The sequence below is a fragment of the Varroa destructor genome, unplaced genomic scaffold (assembly GCF_002443255.2).
Source record: "Varroa destructor unplaced genomic scaffold, Vdes_3.0 BEIS01000004.1, whole genome shotgun sequence".
NCBI classification, from domain to species: Eukaryota; Metazoa; Arthropoda; class Arachnida; order Mesostigmata; family Varroidae; genus Varroa; species Varroa destructor.
In genome coordinates, this window is record NW_019211457.1 from 26406905 (window position 1) to 26421186 (window position 14282).

The 14282-nt window shown below is 45.2% G+C and overlaps 1 protein-coding gene across 1 annotated transcript in view; it reads left to right on the forward strand.

Moving 5' to 3' along the window:
- Positions 1-5344: 5344 nt before the first annotated feature.
- Positions 5345-14282, forward strand: part of LOC111249456 (uncharacterized) — a gene marked incomplete at its 5' end in the record, with an annotated part of 68904 nt that continues 59966 nt past the window's right edge. The window contains 1 exon segment of the mRNA XM_022803344.2: positions 5345-5698. Coding sequence (XP_022659079.2) covers positions 5345-5698 — 354 coding nt within the window.

Sequence of the window (14282 nt, forward strand, 5' to 3'; positions counted from 1 at the left end):
TTCCGCTAGCTTGCGTCTCTAACTCCACCTCAAAACCCAACCAGACATGGTACAGAACGACGAGCTCACCCGTTACTTTGGATTTCAGTAACTGATTGATTGACTCATGGTCAGAATGTCAATCAATTACAGGGTTTCAAGGGGACCCGCACTATCCCAACCTTCCTTTTCTCTGTGCAACAACAAGAAGGGATTCGGAACTGGATGAAGATTTAATGATACCGTTACGCTGCATGGCTTGGCCTTTGTCATCCATGATTTGTTTGTTCGTTAGCTACCTGTTAATTGGAGATAAAATCGCCGGCCATTATCGTGTGATGCATGAGTTTGAGTTAATTTTGTAGTCCAAAAAGATGGCTGTGTTAGAACCTGCACGAAAAAATGTCTAGGCCTTTTTTCGCTAGGAACTCTTTTCCTGCCAATACGAACCTGCCTGTTGGCCAAATTTCGATTTGCTTGTACTTGCCTTAAATTTCTTCTAAATATTTTCTCAGGTTGGATTTAGAGGGTCTAAAATATATATCTTGAAATGAATAACAATATTTTTAGTTTTTTTTTTGTCCTAAAGCAAAGCATCATATATATGTATATATATATGCAAACCGCTTCGATGGCAAAGTGGATGAGTGTCCAAATGTTTAAGCATGAACTTGAAAAATTTCCAGTTAAAACTTAATTATTTTTTCAAGTTGTTTGAGTGCTAAATTTGAACTTATTAAGCATTTGTGTTCGAGTAGCACGAACATCATTATACCCCCTGTTCGTAGTGGATTCCGTACTAATGTCTGCCTTGCCACAAGCCTTATTGATCATCACAGCCATAGGTGCTGAGAGGTCTCAATTTTCTCGATACCCTTTAATTTTTTTATCATTTGAAAATACTCCTTTTTGCAAATCGACTTGTGACATAACCAGGTGTGGGTTCGGCTAGCAGCCGGCGTCTTAGTCAACCATACCTAATTCACTATAGATAATTAGTTAATATTTACATATAGGTATCGTTCCTATTGCTGAATGTTTAATCAAAAACATGTGGGTCGATCCTAGTTCGCTTTACCACCTGGTAACATAGGGATACACATCTGGTATGCTATTATATTGTACGTTTCGCACAACGATTCCATTGCTTGTCAGCCTACCAGCACAATTATGAGCTTACTTGTGGATGTGTCGTACCCCAAACCCCCCACTTATACACTCAAACACTATATGCAGAGTGCTCTTCAATTTACGCCGACTGCCGCTCCGGGCACTGAGACAGCAATCTACGGCCTGCGAGTTCTCTCTTCACAGGTCGCGCATCGCCGGCCGAAGCATAAGCAACCTGAAGTTGCTCCTCTGGGGTGAGATCGGAGGATGTGAGCCACTTTCCATATGCTTGATGGTTATGTAGCACGATCTGATGAGGAGGCTTTATATTTTCTATCTGATAGAGATACTTGCTATTTACTATATGCACGTGAGAGTGCACGTTTGCGTCTCAGCATCGGGTTCGAATCCTCTTCTTTCTCTGCAGCTTGAACAACAACAGGTTTCCGGTCAGGTTGTGCCTTCTCTCTTTAAAGCTGTAGACAGAGCGTAGATCGGAGCAGGTCGGCTCCGAACATTACTCCTATTCTCTCTGAGTCCATGTACAAGAAGCGGTGTTCGCATCTCCGCAGGAAAGTAGACTGTCTGATACCCAACGATGACTACTGCTGGTACTCACAGCCTAGTGTGCCGAGTTGAATCGCCTGATGCTGTATCCTAGTCGAGGCCCTGACAGAAACCTACCTGGTGCACAGGCGAATCACGTCTGGGCCTGACCCATAGTAACTTACAAAGCACTGCTTGTTGCCTCTAACCTGGTGCGCAACTGCGCCAGCCGCTCTCACCCAGTAGCAGAAGCTGGAAAGGTCCCTGGCCGAAATCGGTCGAGGATGCCAAGAGGTCATCGGGTTCAGGGTTAGCTTAACTACTACGAACTTTTACCAATACTTATGGTAGGATCCTCGGCACTGGTTACTCGAATAAGGCTGAATTGAAGATTGAGGATATTTCTCTGTCGAAGGCTCAGAGACACGACGGAGCAGAGAAGGAACGAGAAAATCGCGGGTCTGAACGAACGCACGGCCGTGAAATGGTTTGAACTACCGAACGACTTCAGCGCGTGACCGACATCCCTCTAACATCCTGTCTGCCTAGATCTTTTTGACTAGCAACTATCGCAGGCTGAATCAGGTTGATCGCCCGCTAAGCAGTCACTGGTAAGACCTCTGCAGGAGCGTCTCTCTACAGGATCGAACAGGATGTGGAGGATGTCCGACGGCGACATTCACGCGAACGAAGGAGGGAGGATCGCGACATTGAGTAGCTGAAAATGATGTGAACTGTGAACTGCGCTTCGAGGCGACAGCGGCAGCAAACGGAGAAGAACTAGGCTTCGTCTTAAACGTTGCACATGGCGACATCAATGGATTGTTGAAGAAAGAAACCTTTGATTTTGAGAAAAAGCAAAACCAGATCGTTTTGCGGGTCACGAGAGCAGCCGATGAATGAAACAACAGATCCATGCAAAGATGTTGACCCCTTACATTTTTGGTCCGTGAGGGTTTGCTAGGTACGACTATGACAAGCAATCGTTAGGCTTCAGTCTCAATGTTAAACATAACTGGCTGAATAGTTCCGAACTCGAGCGGTATGAGCGAGTGAGTACCCTTCGTGCTTTGAAAGGGCACAACGACAGGCCTTTATAAAGTATATAAATAACACATAAATAAGTAAGAAAATATATGACAGGTAAACCGGGTATATAAATGTCTACTACAAGATAAACAACGAAAATTCCTTTTAAACAAGTCTTCGGAAAATCATGTATGTCAGAATTATTTAGTATCCGTATGATGAGTAAAGATTAATTGTTACATCTGACTAATTAGACCGCGTAATCTTCAGGGTACATTCGCTGACATTACATGAACCAGCGGTACGCATTTATTTGCGTAGACGCCGACAAGTGCTATCAATTATTTTTGCCAGTTTATAGACTGTAAAGTATGCTTAACATCCTCCAGAAGCGAAGCAATACAAGAACGAAGCCTGCTGCTATGGTGGCCTGCTGAACTGGTGCATCTGTAAGCGATTGTTTTGGATGAAAAACCCTAGCATATATATACCGTGATTTTATTATCTATTATAACTGTGATCTTCCTTATCTCAATTTATCTTCGTTTATTGCTAGTCGGTTGTTGCTTATTGACTGTTACCCATTTCGTTTATCTTCTTCTGCTGGCTATTAGGAGTTTTTTTTCATTATAAGACAAGCATTAGCATTTACTGCCGCTACACACTTCCCTCATTGTAAGCTCAATAATACCATTTTAGATGTAGGAACAAAAAGCAAAGAAACACGAGGTGCTCGCCAGGCGCCAGAGTTTCTACCCGTTTAATACCGCCATTGCCGAATTGGACGGCCCGTAACAAAATTCAATGAGATAATAACCAATAACAGCAGTAATAGTACTTATCGCATTGAGACCATGTTGATATGCTGGCCGGGTATGGTCTATCGTTTACGTGTCTCTCCGTCAATTACGCGTGTGGTTGATTGAAGACACAAGAAGGACTTGAATCGATGCCAGAGCTTCTGAGCGTCCGTAAGCGGCGACACGGAGTTATCGAGCACGACAATCCAAGAACCATTTTTCCTCCCTCTTTCGCGTCGCAGCCGCAGCCTCTGCTGAGCCATTGCCGTTCAAAAGGAGGAAGTGTTGGCTGGCTTCCAACGCTTGACACAGGTTGTCGGCCGCTGAATCGCCGCAGTACGACCATATTGGAGCGATGCGCACTTCATAGTCGTGGTAATGTATGCCGCCGCATCTAAGGCTGTGGCGACATCCGCGCGCTTCACTTATGTACGTACATGGCCGGGTTTGTTTTGTTTCATTTGGTGCAACTGCGCTAGCGTTGGTCATAATCAACGGGAACACGCGCCAATAGTCCATCGAAGTTTCCTCGATGGTTAAAAGTACAGTGGCTTCTTCCAATATGCACTGGGTGCTCGCTGGAACGTCACTTACTTTGTTGACATGGCGACTATATAGTAGTTGCTTCCACGGCGCACAGACTGACGCGGTCGGTTGTCCTGTGCAGATTGCTTTCAAAGGGAGAACGAGCTGATACTTGTTTAGCAAGACGCCAGTGTGAGAACAGAAAAATGCCGACGCGGGCAAATCGTTGCTCACTGCGTTCGCTGAGACGCGCCGTCCTCTTAGAGCCAGCGGAGGTGGCAAAGGCAACTATTACGGGTGTCTGGGTGATCGTAAATATAATGTCGTGCGCAGAATGGCCAATCCGGGGACAGCGGCAAGCAATCAGCAGAACGGAAGATATGATGTAAGCAAAGAGTAGCGCTACTTAGGAACAAGATCGGTGGAACAGAAAATAACTATACTTCGATAATAATAGATAGATACTGCACCATCGAGCAAAAACAGCGGAGCCTGCAACATCTGTGTGTTGCATAGATACATGTGTTTCGACAAACTTAGATACTGCCTGCCTCCTCTAGCGGAAGAGCAGCTTAACTAAAAAGCAAAAAAGGCCTTGTAGAGATTTAGTGCGACACCGTTCATCAATTGACTGCTATGTTGACACTATACGCGACTCGAATATCGCTATTACCTGAATTAGTACAATGAAACAATAGAATATTGTCGGAAATTCATTATCGTCCATTTTGGCACTTGCGGATATTTTCTTTCTGATTGTATCTACTGATTGAATGTATACGTAGTGAGATAGAATTGTTTGTAGTAATAGATCCAAGGCTAATTGCCTTTACGCGTGGCATCTGCTAAGGGAAACACTGGTTTTTTTTTCTTGCACATCGAGTTATGAGGAGGAAACTAATTAACTCCGATCTCATTTACTCTATGTAGGCGTGTCTTGGGGTTCAGACAGTTTGAAATACGGACCCGCTGATTGACTCTGTTAGGTTGGCAAAGCAAAGCAAAGAGTTCTGTGTGTTAGCTACCGTCCGAAAACTTCCTAAAGGACATATGCCATTTTTAGTAAATACTCAAACGATATACTAAACAGTCCTGCCATTAAGCATTGCTCTAGAGAAATATTGGAAATGCACGAAAGCGACAATGCCCAAAGGAGTGACAAATCAGCTTAGCTGATCTGAGTGCGAGTAATTAAGCACTCGCTCCTATATCTGATCTGATAACAAAAAACAAGAAACTCGAAATGGTATAGTACACTTCCTTCGAACCAGCGCAGTGTCAGAAGCTTTGTTCAGATAGCTGGAATGGCGACGAAGTAGTTTAAAATAACGTTCGTCTCATGTCTGCCTTTCCAGGCCAACCTGTCATCGAATTCCATCGAAAGAGCTGCTCAACAGGTAACGCTAGCAGCATCGGTGGTGGGAGCGATCGAGCATCTTCTCCAGACTCCGAGCCCCACAAGTGCCCATCTCCTCAGATGTCGACGTCGAGTGCCTCCGCTTCACCAGCGGGCACTCCACCACCAGCTCGCGTATCTGTCATTACCGGTGGGCCATTTCAGTTGGCTCCGCGCGCTCGATCACCCACCCCAGAAAGGTCACCCAGCCCCGAAGACCACCTGCCAGATCACCAAAATCCTACCGGGGAACGTCGCAATACGGGCGATTCAATAAGTTCTGGATCCGGCTTATCCTCCGCATCCTATTCAGGTTGGTTCTAAGGAAAGTGTCGAAGTAGCTTCAGATAATCTGTTTCATTCGCAAGACGCGCTACCAAGATTAGAGGGATGGTACGGGCTGTAATGTGTTCCCCTTTAAAAAGAAACACTTTTTTCACGCTCCAGGCCATTTTTATTGTATGAAGAAGTCTTCAAAATTACCTACCATTAGAAGATCTAGTTGGGTAGGTCCTTGCCAGGCTTATGATTTTTTTTTCAAAACAGCATGATACTAATATGTCATCGTGATCATTGGCCAACGTCGATACTTGAATCAGCGATGACGCACGTCTACGATTATCATAACACCGCACTGGAAAAAAAAATGCATACGCATCCGCTGCCTGGAACGTGCCGGCCCTAAGGATAAACCAGTGCGAGAAGATTAGGAAGACAAGAGACTGCACGGCGTTGAAGCAAACCACATGTAAATGTCAAGCCATATCAATCTTGCATCGCCTTGTTAAATTGCAATGGCTTAATTTTTGCGACTGCTGATGTTTCCTTGCATCTATCGATGTGTCAGATCAGTTACTACTGGCCTATAACAAAGCCTGCTAGCAGCATTTTAATCTCGCAACGCTGACTTCTTGCGCAGCCTTGTAAATGTAAAACTTCAAAGTGTTTCAAACTACTCCTACCTGTTTTTACCTTTCTCGCTTTTATTGTTCGCAGTATAGTGATTCTGATGTGCGCTGTTCGACCTAAATGTCTGTGCTAAAAGTTTTAAGGGCAGCTAGGTGAGGATTCTTTGTCGCTGTCGACGTTGGTCGTCATCCTTCTCACTCCATCCATGAACAAGTCTTGATAGCCCGTCAGTCGATCCCCAGCAGGCCGGCGAATGTCGCCTTTGGTGCTGCGAGCCCGTATCTCGCTCATGAGCATGTGCAATTGGTGCAAGTGAACGTTACCGAAGGCATGACCGTGTTTGCCGCCCCTCGGATTGGTGACACTAAGCAAACGGTTCTTGAGACGAGGGGCGACAGGATCTGACGAAGGGTTTCGTTGAGTTTCGTTTGTATCCCCTTCTCTGAACGACAGCCGCTCTTCTTGTTGCTCCTTCGTCGTATGTTCTCAATACGCGCTTCGCTGGTGCGCTCCCTGGCGTGATACTCAGTAGAATGTTTCAGCGGGGGAGGAATCACCCCCCAACCAGACACAATGAGTAAGCCTCCAGACAATTGAGCGGCGGATCTTTGGAATAGACGAGCGGAATACGCAGCATAGAAGCGGGTGCGAAGGTACGAAGCGGGAAGAACTTCTTACATACTTACGTCTATGGCATATACTAGTTTGCCGGACTCACGCAGCTCAACTGTTGCGATCGAACAAATGGACGACCTAACTTCGCCGAACAAAAAATCACTTACTATTGTTGCCTCGATGCTCTAGATATCAAGTCAGCTAGCTTCGGTCGAAGGCGGGGGTGGTCCGCCTGCAACCTAATATAACCCAGCTTCGCCTCATTTAACCTAACTTAAACCGGGCCGACCCAGCTTGAGACTTGACTGTCGCCGTTATCGCCACGGCCAAAAGTAACTAGTATATGTTAATGGTATTGCGGTGGCAATAAAGGGGTCTGCGGGGCGGGGGTGCGGGAGGGACGAGTGGCTTGCTCGGCTAGATCTTGAGAAAGGCCAAGAAGACGAACGGAACATCACTGGGCATTCACATGACCGCTAAAAACCCATATGCATGAGCGTGAGCCATAGAACGAGGCCCGTCGTCAGTGGTTAAATTTCTCGAGGGGAGTTTTGGTTGATGAAAACATCCGGCGGATATAAAGTTCTTTGAAACTGGTTTAATCTAGTCATGAAGGATGCTTGTAGAAAAGTAATGATATCTGTTAGGTTTAAAATGGTCAAGCATTCCATTGAGCTATTATAGAGATAGTTGTTGGGGGTGGATCTAGATGAGGATCACATGAACCGTTTGAGCTAAGGTGATTCATATCCGATTTGTTGCTTAATATTTTTGTCTAAAATATATGAAAAAAATAATGATAGTTTTTCTAGAGTGAATATTCCTGTTGACCGATAACGTCGCTCCTAGCGGGTGAAAATACCGTGTTCGACCATTTTTTTTTTTGTACGGGCAGATCCAGAGCTGGAACACGACCCTCTGTACGTTTCGCTTAGTGACCTACGAAAATCATAACTTCAAACGTGCTATCTTCTATCGTCTTCTACCTGCATCGCAAGATTATTCAGAACGACTAGTTGCACCCTGACTCGCTATCTCACCATTAGGCAGCAATTAGTTGTTTTTCGTCTTTATAATAGGTTCATTATGACTTTACAGTTATTAACCACTAGTCAGCAGACTGCCTGATGGCACCCTCTTCTTTCAGTCACGCTCAGCGGGGTTGATCACTGGCGAGTTTAGCATTCACTTAGCCAATGAGTCGGCAGCCTTCGAGAATTCGTCACTGTCGATTGTACGTCAAGCTAGCACTAAATACAAACACACCTAACCTGGCAGGCACGGACACGGCCTCACCTCGTGTGTCATTTGCTGCGTTGTCAAATGGCTACAAATAAAGCTGCAGAAATCATTATAATACCCTTGAGATTGCCGCTTCCCGCTTAAGAGCTACAATCCTACCTTTATCGATTTGTTGCAGGCTGTTACGTGACATTGACCGTTTTAGGATGCATCTGCTCTTTACTTTAGGGGTACGGCAGGAGTAAAAGATATCTCCTGCTAAAAAGGCGAAGGATTTCTTGCCTGCATTTATTTTTCTCCCGCTGAGAAACAAGTTATTTGTTGAGAGAACGGTATCGCGTACTCGGCTGTTCATTTGACTTTTCTGTCTAGAAATAAGTTGTTTTTTTGCGGTAGATCTTGAAGTTCGACGACTAGCCAACGAAAGATGTTGGCCACATATGGGGGCAAACGTTAACAACGATGTTCTGTGATGGCTCATTTGAAACGGTGGTCACGATACCCAGACATGTCAAGACTATGAAGTTACGCTGCCTTAACTTACACGTACAAGTTAGTTAGATAAATACTAATTGCTGTATGTGAATTGCTTGGTAGTTGAAAAGCGTTTTAAAAAACGCTGGAGGTTTTTACTAAACTTCAATATAAAATTATTTCGTAGTCAGTGAATCATAGCAATCGTAGTAACGCACGCTTCATTTCATCATTCTAGTATTAATATTGCACGCTGGTTGGTCCCATCTTTTTCAATCAGTTGTACACCAAAAAACCGGAGGATTTTACGCGTCGTCAGTATAGTTCAGCCAGATATTGTCATAACATTTACCTCCAGTGTATCGTACCATCGTACGAAAAATGGACAAAAACGTCCCCCCATCTTATTTTATACTGACCAACGATTTTGATCGCACTCCGTCTTTGTATCGACAAATATGTCATGGTAATTTTGTTGATCAAATACGCCATTGCCTTACTGCTACGTTTTCCGACTTCTGATAACCCGAAGGACTCGCGGCAGACGAAAGCTAGCGCTTCATGACGAAATGAATTTGCCGCTGTTTCGGCTCACGAGTTTTGTTGATGTCGTATTCTATCGCGTGTAACACTTGGCACAATGCCAGTGTCGCTAGAGATATTTTCGGAAGGTATATGTTATCGTTACGGCTGCAACAACTTCTACAGTTCATACAACTGATCTAATCGATATGTTATGATAACCACTATTCTTCTATAATTATTCTACTATATTGTGATTATCTGTAGAATTAATACATACAGTTGAAAATAGTCATTAGAACAGGGATGCGATGAGTCGCATAAATCGATCGAAGACGCGGCTACCGATGGCGGGGGACTATGCGCGAATGATGATGCGACACAGGCGCACAGGCCGATAGACAGGCACAAGGGCCGTTGTCATTCACGTGATATCAACAGCGGTCAGCTGCCGACTTGATTATCTATTGAGCTATTAAGGCACCCGCCTGACGCTAACGTCTCGACATAGACCTGCAAGCAATGCTTGTCCTATCGCTGTTATACTAGTACTATATTGATGCTGAAATTATCGAAGCTGAGATTAAAGTGGCTACAGCTGTCAAACTGCATTGATTGATTGGAGGGACGCACGGTTGGTCGGTTAATAGAGGTATGATTATCGCGCACTCGTTTCCCCTCGGATCGATACAGCCGCAGCGGCAGCAGCGAGGACGCCAGAATTATTGGGCAGACTTCGGGAAGAGTTTAGAGAGGCCGAGAGAGAGTGTAGAAAGGGTCGTGTTGACACCAGCTGACAATTGACGGACCTACGCCTCAGGATGTAGCATCAGAAGTAAGGTTTGGGTATAGGGAGAAATAAGAGATCGCTCGACTAGTAAAAGCTCCATCCGGGCCTACTCAAATCGAAACCGAGAAATGTCGATATGTTGCTTAATGAAGCCTGTAAGGAATAGCAGGCATGCACCCAGCGCAAGCTAGTGCCAGCTAGAAGGATACACTGGCAAGTCGCCATTGTAGAAGCGTTAATAACAAACGTAGCTAGTACGCACAAATCTTCATGCCACCTCGCTTCGTTCAGCTGATCGCACATTGCCCGCTCGTTGAGCCATAGTCATCTGCAACCTTCACCTATTGCAGCTGCTGCTATTCAGGTGCAGACCGCAACACACACACAGACACATATAGACAAACAAACACATATGTACCGGTACAGACAAATAGACCCAGAGACTTGGAAGACTCACGTATACACCTGGTGAAAATATGCAGACGTTGGCAGGCCTGGCTGCATGAGCTCTCACTCCAAACGAATGAAGACACCTTCGGATCCACTCGCACCGCTGTATCCTTCGCACTACCTTGTGTCGTAGGAAGAGGTACTCTATAGAGTATAGTCGCATGTATGAATTCATTCATATATTGTTGACAAACTGGCATATTCAGGAGAACAAGGAATTGTGCCGCCGCTTATACAGCACGTAAACCTGTAGTTGTGTATATGCATGAACATGCTGAATCCAACTTTAACAGTCATCCTCTTTGAATAATGACATCTAAAGAGTGGATCTCGGCGCGGTTAGGTAAATAAATGTTTTGAGTTCCACTTTCGGCAGCGCTGCGAAGCACTGCTTCACAAGTGCACTCACTATAAGCACCTGGGCTTTGGAACACAGACGAAAGTAAACCCAGGTTAAATAAGGACTACCTCTCATCCGAACCTAAATTTCACTTTAGCTTTATTGTGAGCCATTGGAAAAGTGAACTCTGAGAGACTGGCGTCGCTTCGGCGATCCCTCAAAAAGCTGAATCGACAGTGACACTTTTCGGTTACGATTGAATCTAGCAAGCAAACGAAGCGCGCTTGCTATTAAAGAGTAGGTTGTACTAAGCAATGGGAATTAGTACGAGTTGCGCTACCTTCCGTTCAGCCGCAAGCACCAGCGGGAGGTGAAACCTAAGCTTTCGAGTTCAAAACTCAGCACTGAACGAAAAGGCCGATGCTGTCTAACTAATCACCTTCGAGCTAACTCTCCGTTGTCTGCTACTGCTTCTGCTATTGCTGCCGTCCCCAAAAAAATGCCCTTAAAGCTCTAACACATACATGCATACAGTCGCCCCCACCCCTGCCCTCGCCTTATAGTCCCCCAGAAATATAAAGGCAAGCACATATCCGAATAAAACCTAGGACGCGAACTGTAGTTTAAAGCTAAGTGGACGGAAAAGATCTACAGAAGAATGACACGATAAGAGCTTGCTTCTGTTTTCTGAGAGATCACAGTGGGAAACAACGATCAGCAGTAGAAAGAAGTAGAAATGTATTCGACGGAAGGACTGCGGCGGGAAGCACAACCGAAGGAATTTATTCGTTTTCGTACAACCCGTTGCGTGCGGCGTCTCTCGAACTAGCAGCACAACACGAATCTGCTGCCCCCTTGCTCCGACTCTCCGACGTGAACTCCGAAGGCATTCGTCGTTCACATGGTTTAGGAGTTCCATTATGATCAGCGATCAGACGAGTGTTGTAACTTCTTTATGCGAACGAGAAGCAGACAGACGGGTGGGTGGTTATGGCATTCAAGAAGGTAGAATGTAAAGGAGCCCAATCCGGGAAAAAAGAGGCGCTCATAGAGATTAAGAGATGAAGAGAAGGTAAATGTTCGTAAAATAACGCAGGAAAAGGAAATATACCGCTGACTTGTCGTGTAGCGTCCGGGCTGTCGAATGAGATGTTTACTTAAGGCTAGTTTTTCAATAGTACTGAGACAACTTCTTTTAGCTCCGTTTTAGGACTACTGGGATGGTTTGGTGTAGGCCGTAAAAAATCAGCGCTCTGTAACCATACGACCATATGAGTAGCTTTAGCATACGAAAGCGCATCTGTTAGAAAGTGATGTTAGGTATTAGTTTGTTTCTGCTAACTTCCCGTTTATCTCTTTACGGTGTTTCGGTGTCAAGGGATTTCTGTGCGTCATAAAAATATGAAAGATTGGCAAACACATCACATCTCGACTTACATTTAACTACATTGTTGTTAACGTTGACATCTGTTTGTAGATGTTATCAGTTTATCAGGCATATTGCAGGCCACTTCATCCAGAACCCGTTGGGTTTCCAGAACCGTACTCAGCCTGATTCACTGCGGATGAATGACAGATTTTCACCTGAATCGACGGACATCATAGCAAACAAATGCAACGAAAAATCTAAAGACACATTTTTACGATGACGACGACGGCGACGATGATGATGATAATGATAATGACATAGATAAACTAGGAATAATTTAGGTGAGAATAGCATAAAAGGTTCGTAGTATTTCAATCATCACAGGTAAGCAGACGCTGTCGTAAGTGTGACTTATATAGAAAATTACGACATCATGAATGTAAAGGTAAAGCGACAGATATTTGAATTGGGCACATCTCCCACCGTTCTACATATTCTGCAATGAATTGTAGACCACACCTAAAACTGTTGATGATGAAGTGCCAATTAATTCGGCCTGCTTTTTTCGCCTTGTTCCGCGGCTTTCACACTGCTCAGGCTATTTAAGCGCGACCCCGGCTCCAATGCGGCCGTCTGCCTGCCTTGTCTTCGTCACGCTGCCCGCAACTGCGGGCGCCGTCAGTGGCTACAAAGAGTTGTATAATCATACACAGGTAACCTTGGCGAGTGGGGCCGAATCGCTGATGAACGGAAGGTCAGACCCAATTTGCGTTTAGTTAGTATGTTGAGACAGATTACGGCTGAGGTGATGGTGCCGGCTTTGGGTCGCTTCTATCTATAAAGACTTGATTTGGTCGTCGGCGGTAGCGAGGATTTGTTGGTTCAGTTTTTTTTTTAAAACATCGAGAAAAAGTCTCCACTATCTCATTGTTGTCGGGAAACAGCATATAAAGCTCACAGCTAAGCTGGGTACGGCAAACGGGCAGGCAAGAAGCAGGTAGGCTGATATGCTACGTATGATCAGGGCAAGTGGTTGTTAATCGTCTTCATTGGCGTTGTTTAACATTTCTCGTCGGTGCTTTTAACATCGATTTTGTCGGCCGCCGCTAGGGATACCACTGTTACAGACTTAAGATTATGCTGAAATTGCTTCGTCGTCATGGACTTGTCCTAAATAGCAGTCTTTGTTCAATCCAAACGAACTAACATATCCACACAGACACGGCCACGAACCCACAGACCCCTCGCACACGCAGAGACACAGACACACACACACACACACACACACACACACACACACACACACGTGCACAGATAGAAGTCTATACAATGCACCCGACCAACACATATTTACAATTACCCCTCGTGTGCATTTTACCGCCAATCGGTCTGACTGCCACGACATTCAATGACGCGCCTGTTTGACCGTCACGTTTCTCGACAAAGAACTTCATGACGCCAACAAAATTGTTGACAAAGGTAACAAAGGCGGTGGCTACGAAGATTCACTGGCTTAGGGCTGTAATAAGACCAGTATCAAGAGTAAACAACAACAACAACAACAGCAGCAGCAGACGACGAAGATTCCTGAAGATCGTTCAGTAACTCGCGCTGCTGCTAATGCTTGCGCCACTGTTTCAGCAGCAGCAGCACTGGCGGCAGCTTTGATTTGATGTTTGTTGCTACAACTGCCACAACGTTTATCGCGCATGAGTATCCGCGCCCAGATATCCAGATGTAATATCAGAGAAGGTAACACAATAGACAGTGCATCGAGTAGATAGACCGTAGCAATAGATGGCGAAAAGATGGCCACCAATGCCAGAATTGCCAGGACCATTATATTGTTGTTACGGCAATGACGTCTCTGAGTCGATGTTGATCCTGTCTTTGCTGTTGGCCTTAACGGTGGTCGGAGCTGACGTGTTACGAAGCAATCGGGGTTCATGGAACACCGGTTCCGCGCAGCAGCCATCGTAACGACAAGGTATAGTCGTGCGATTCTGTTGCGATGTTCACAATGACATTGTCATGGCAGAATTACGGTCGCAGGCTGCTATCGCTCTGGTAATAACGGGTAAGGCTCGTAAAAGGAGTTTCCCGAAGAAAAAAGGCTACAGCCAATGTTAAAAGACAACGGCCCTTGGCAACAACAAGAGGAGCGCCAGCAACACTAACAATGATAG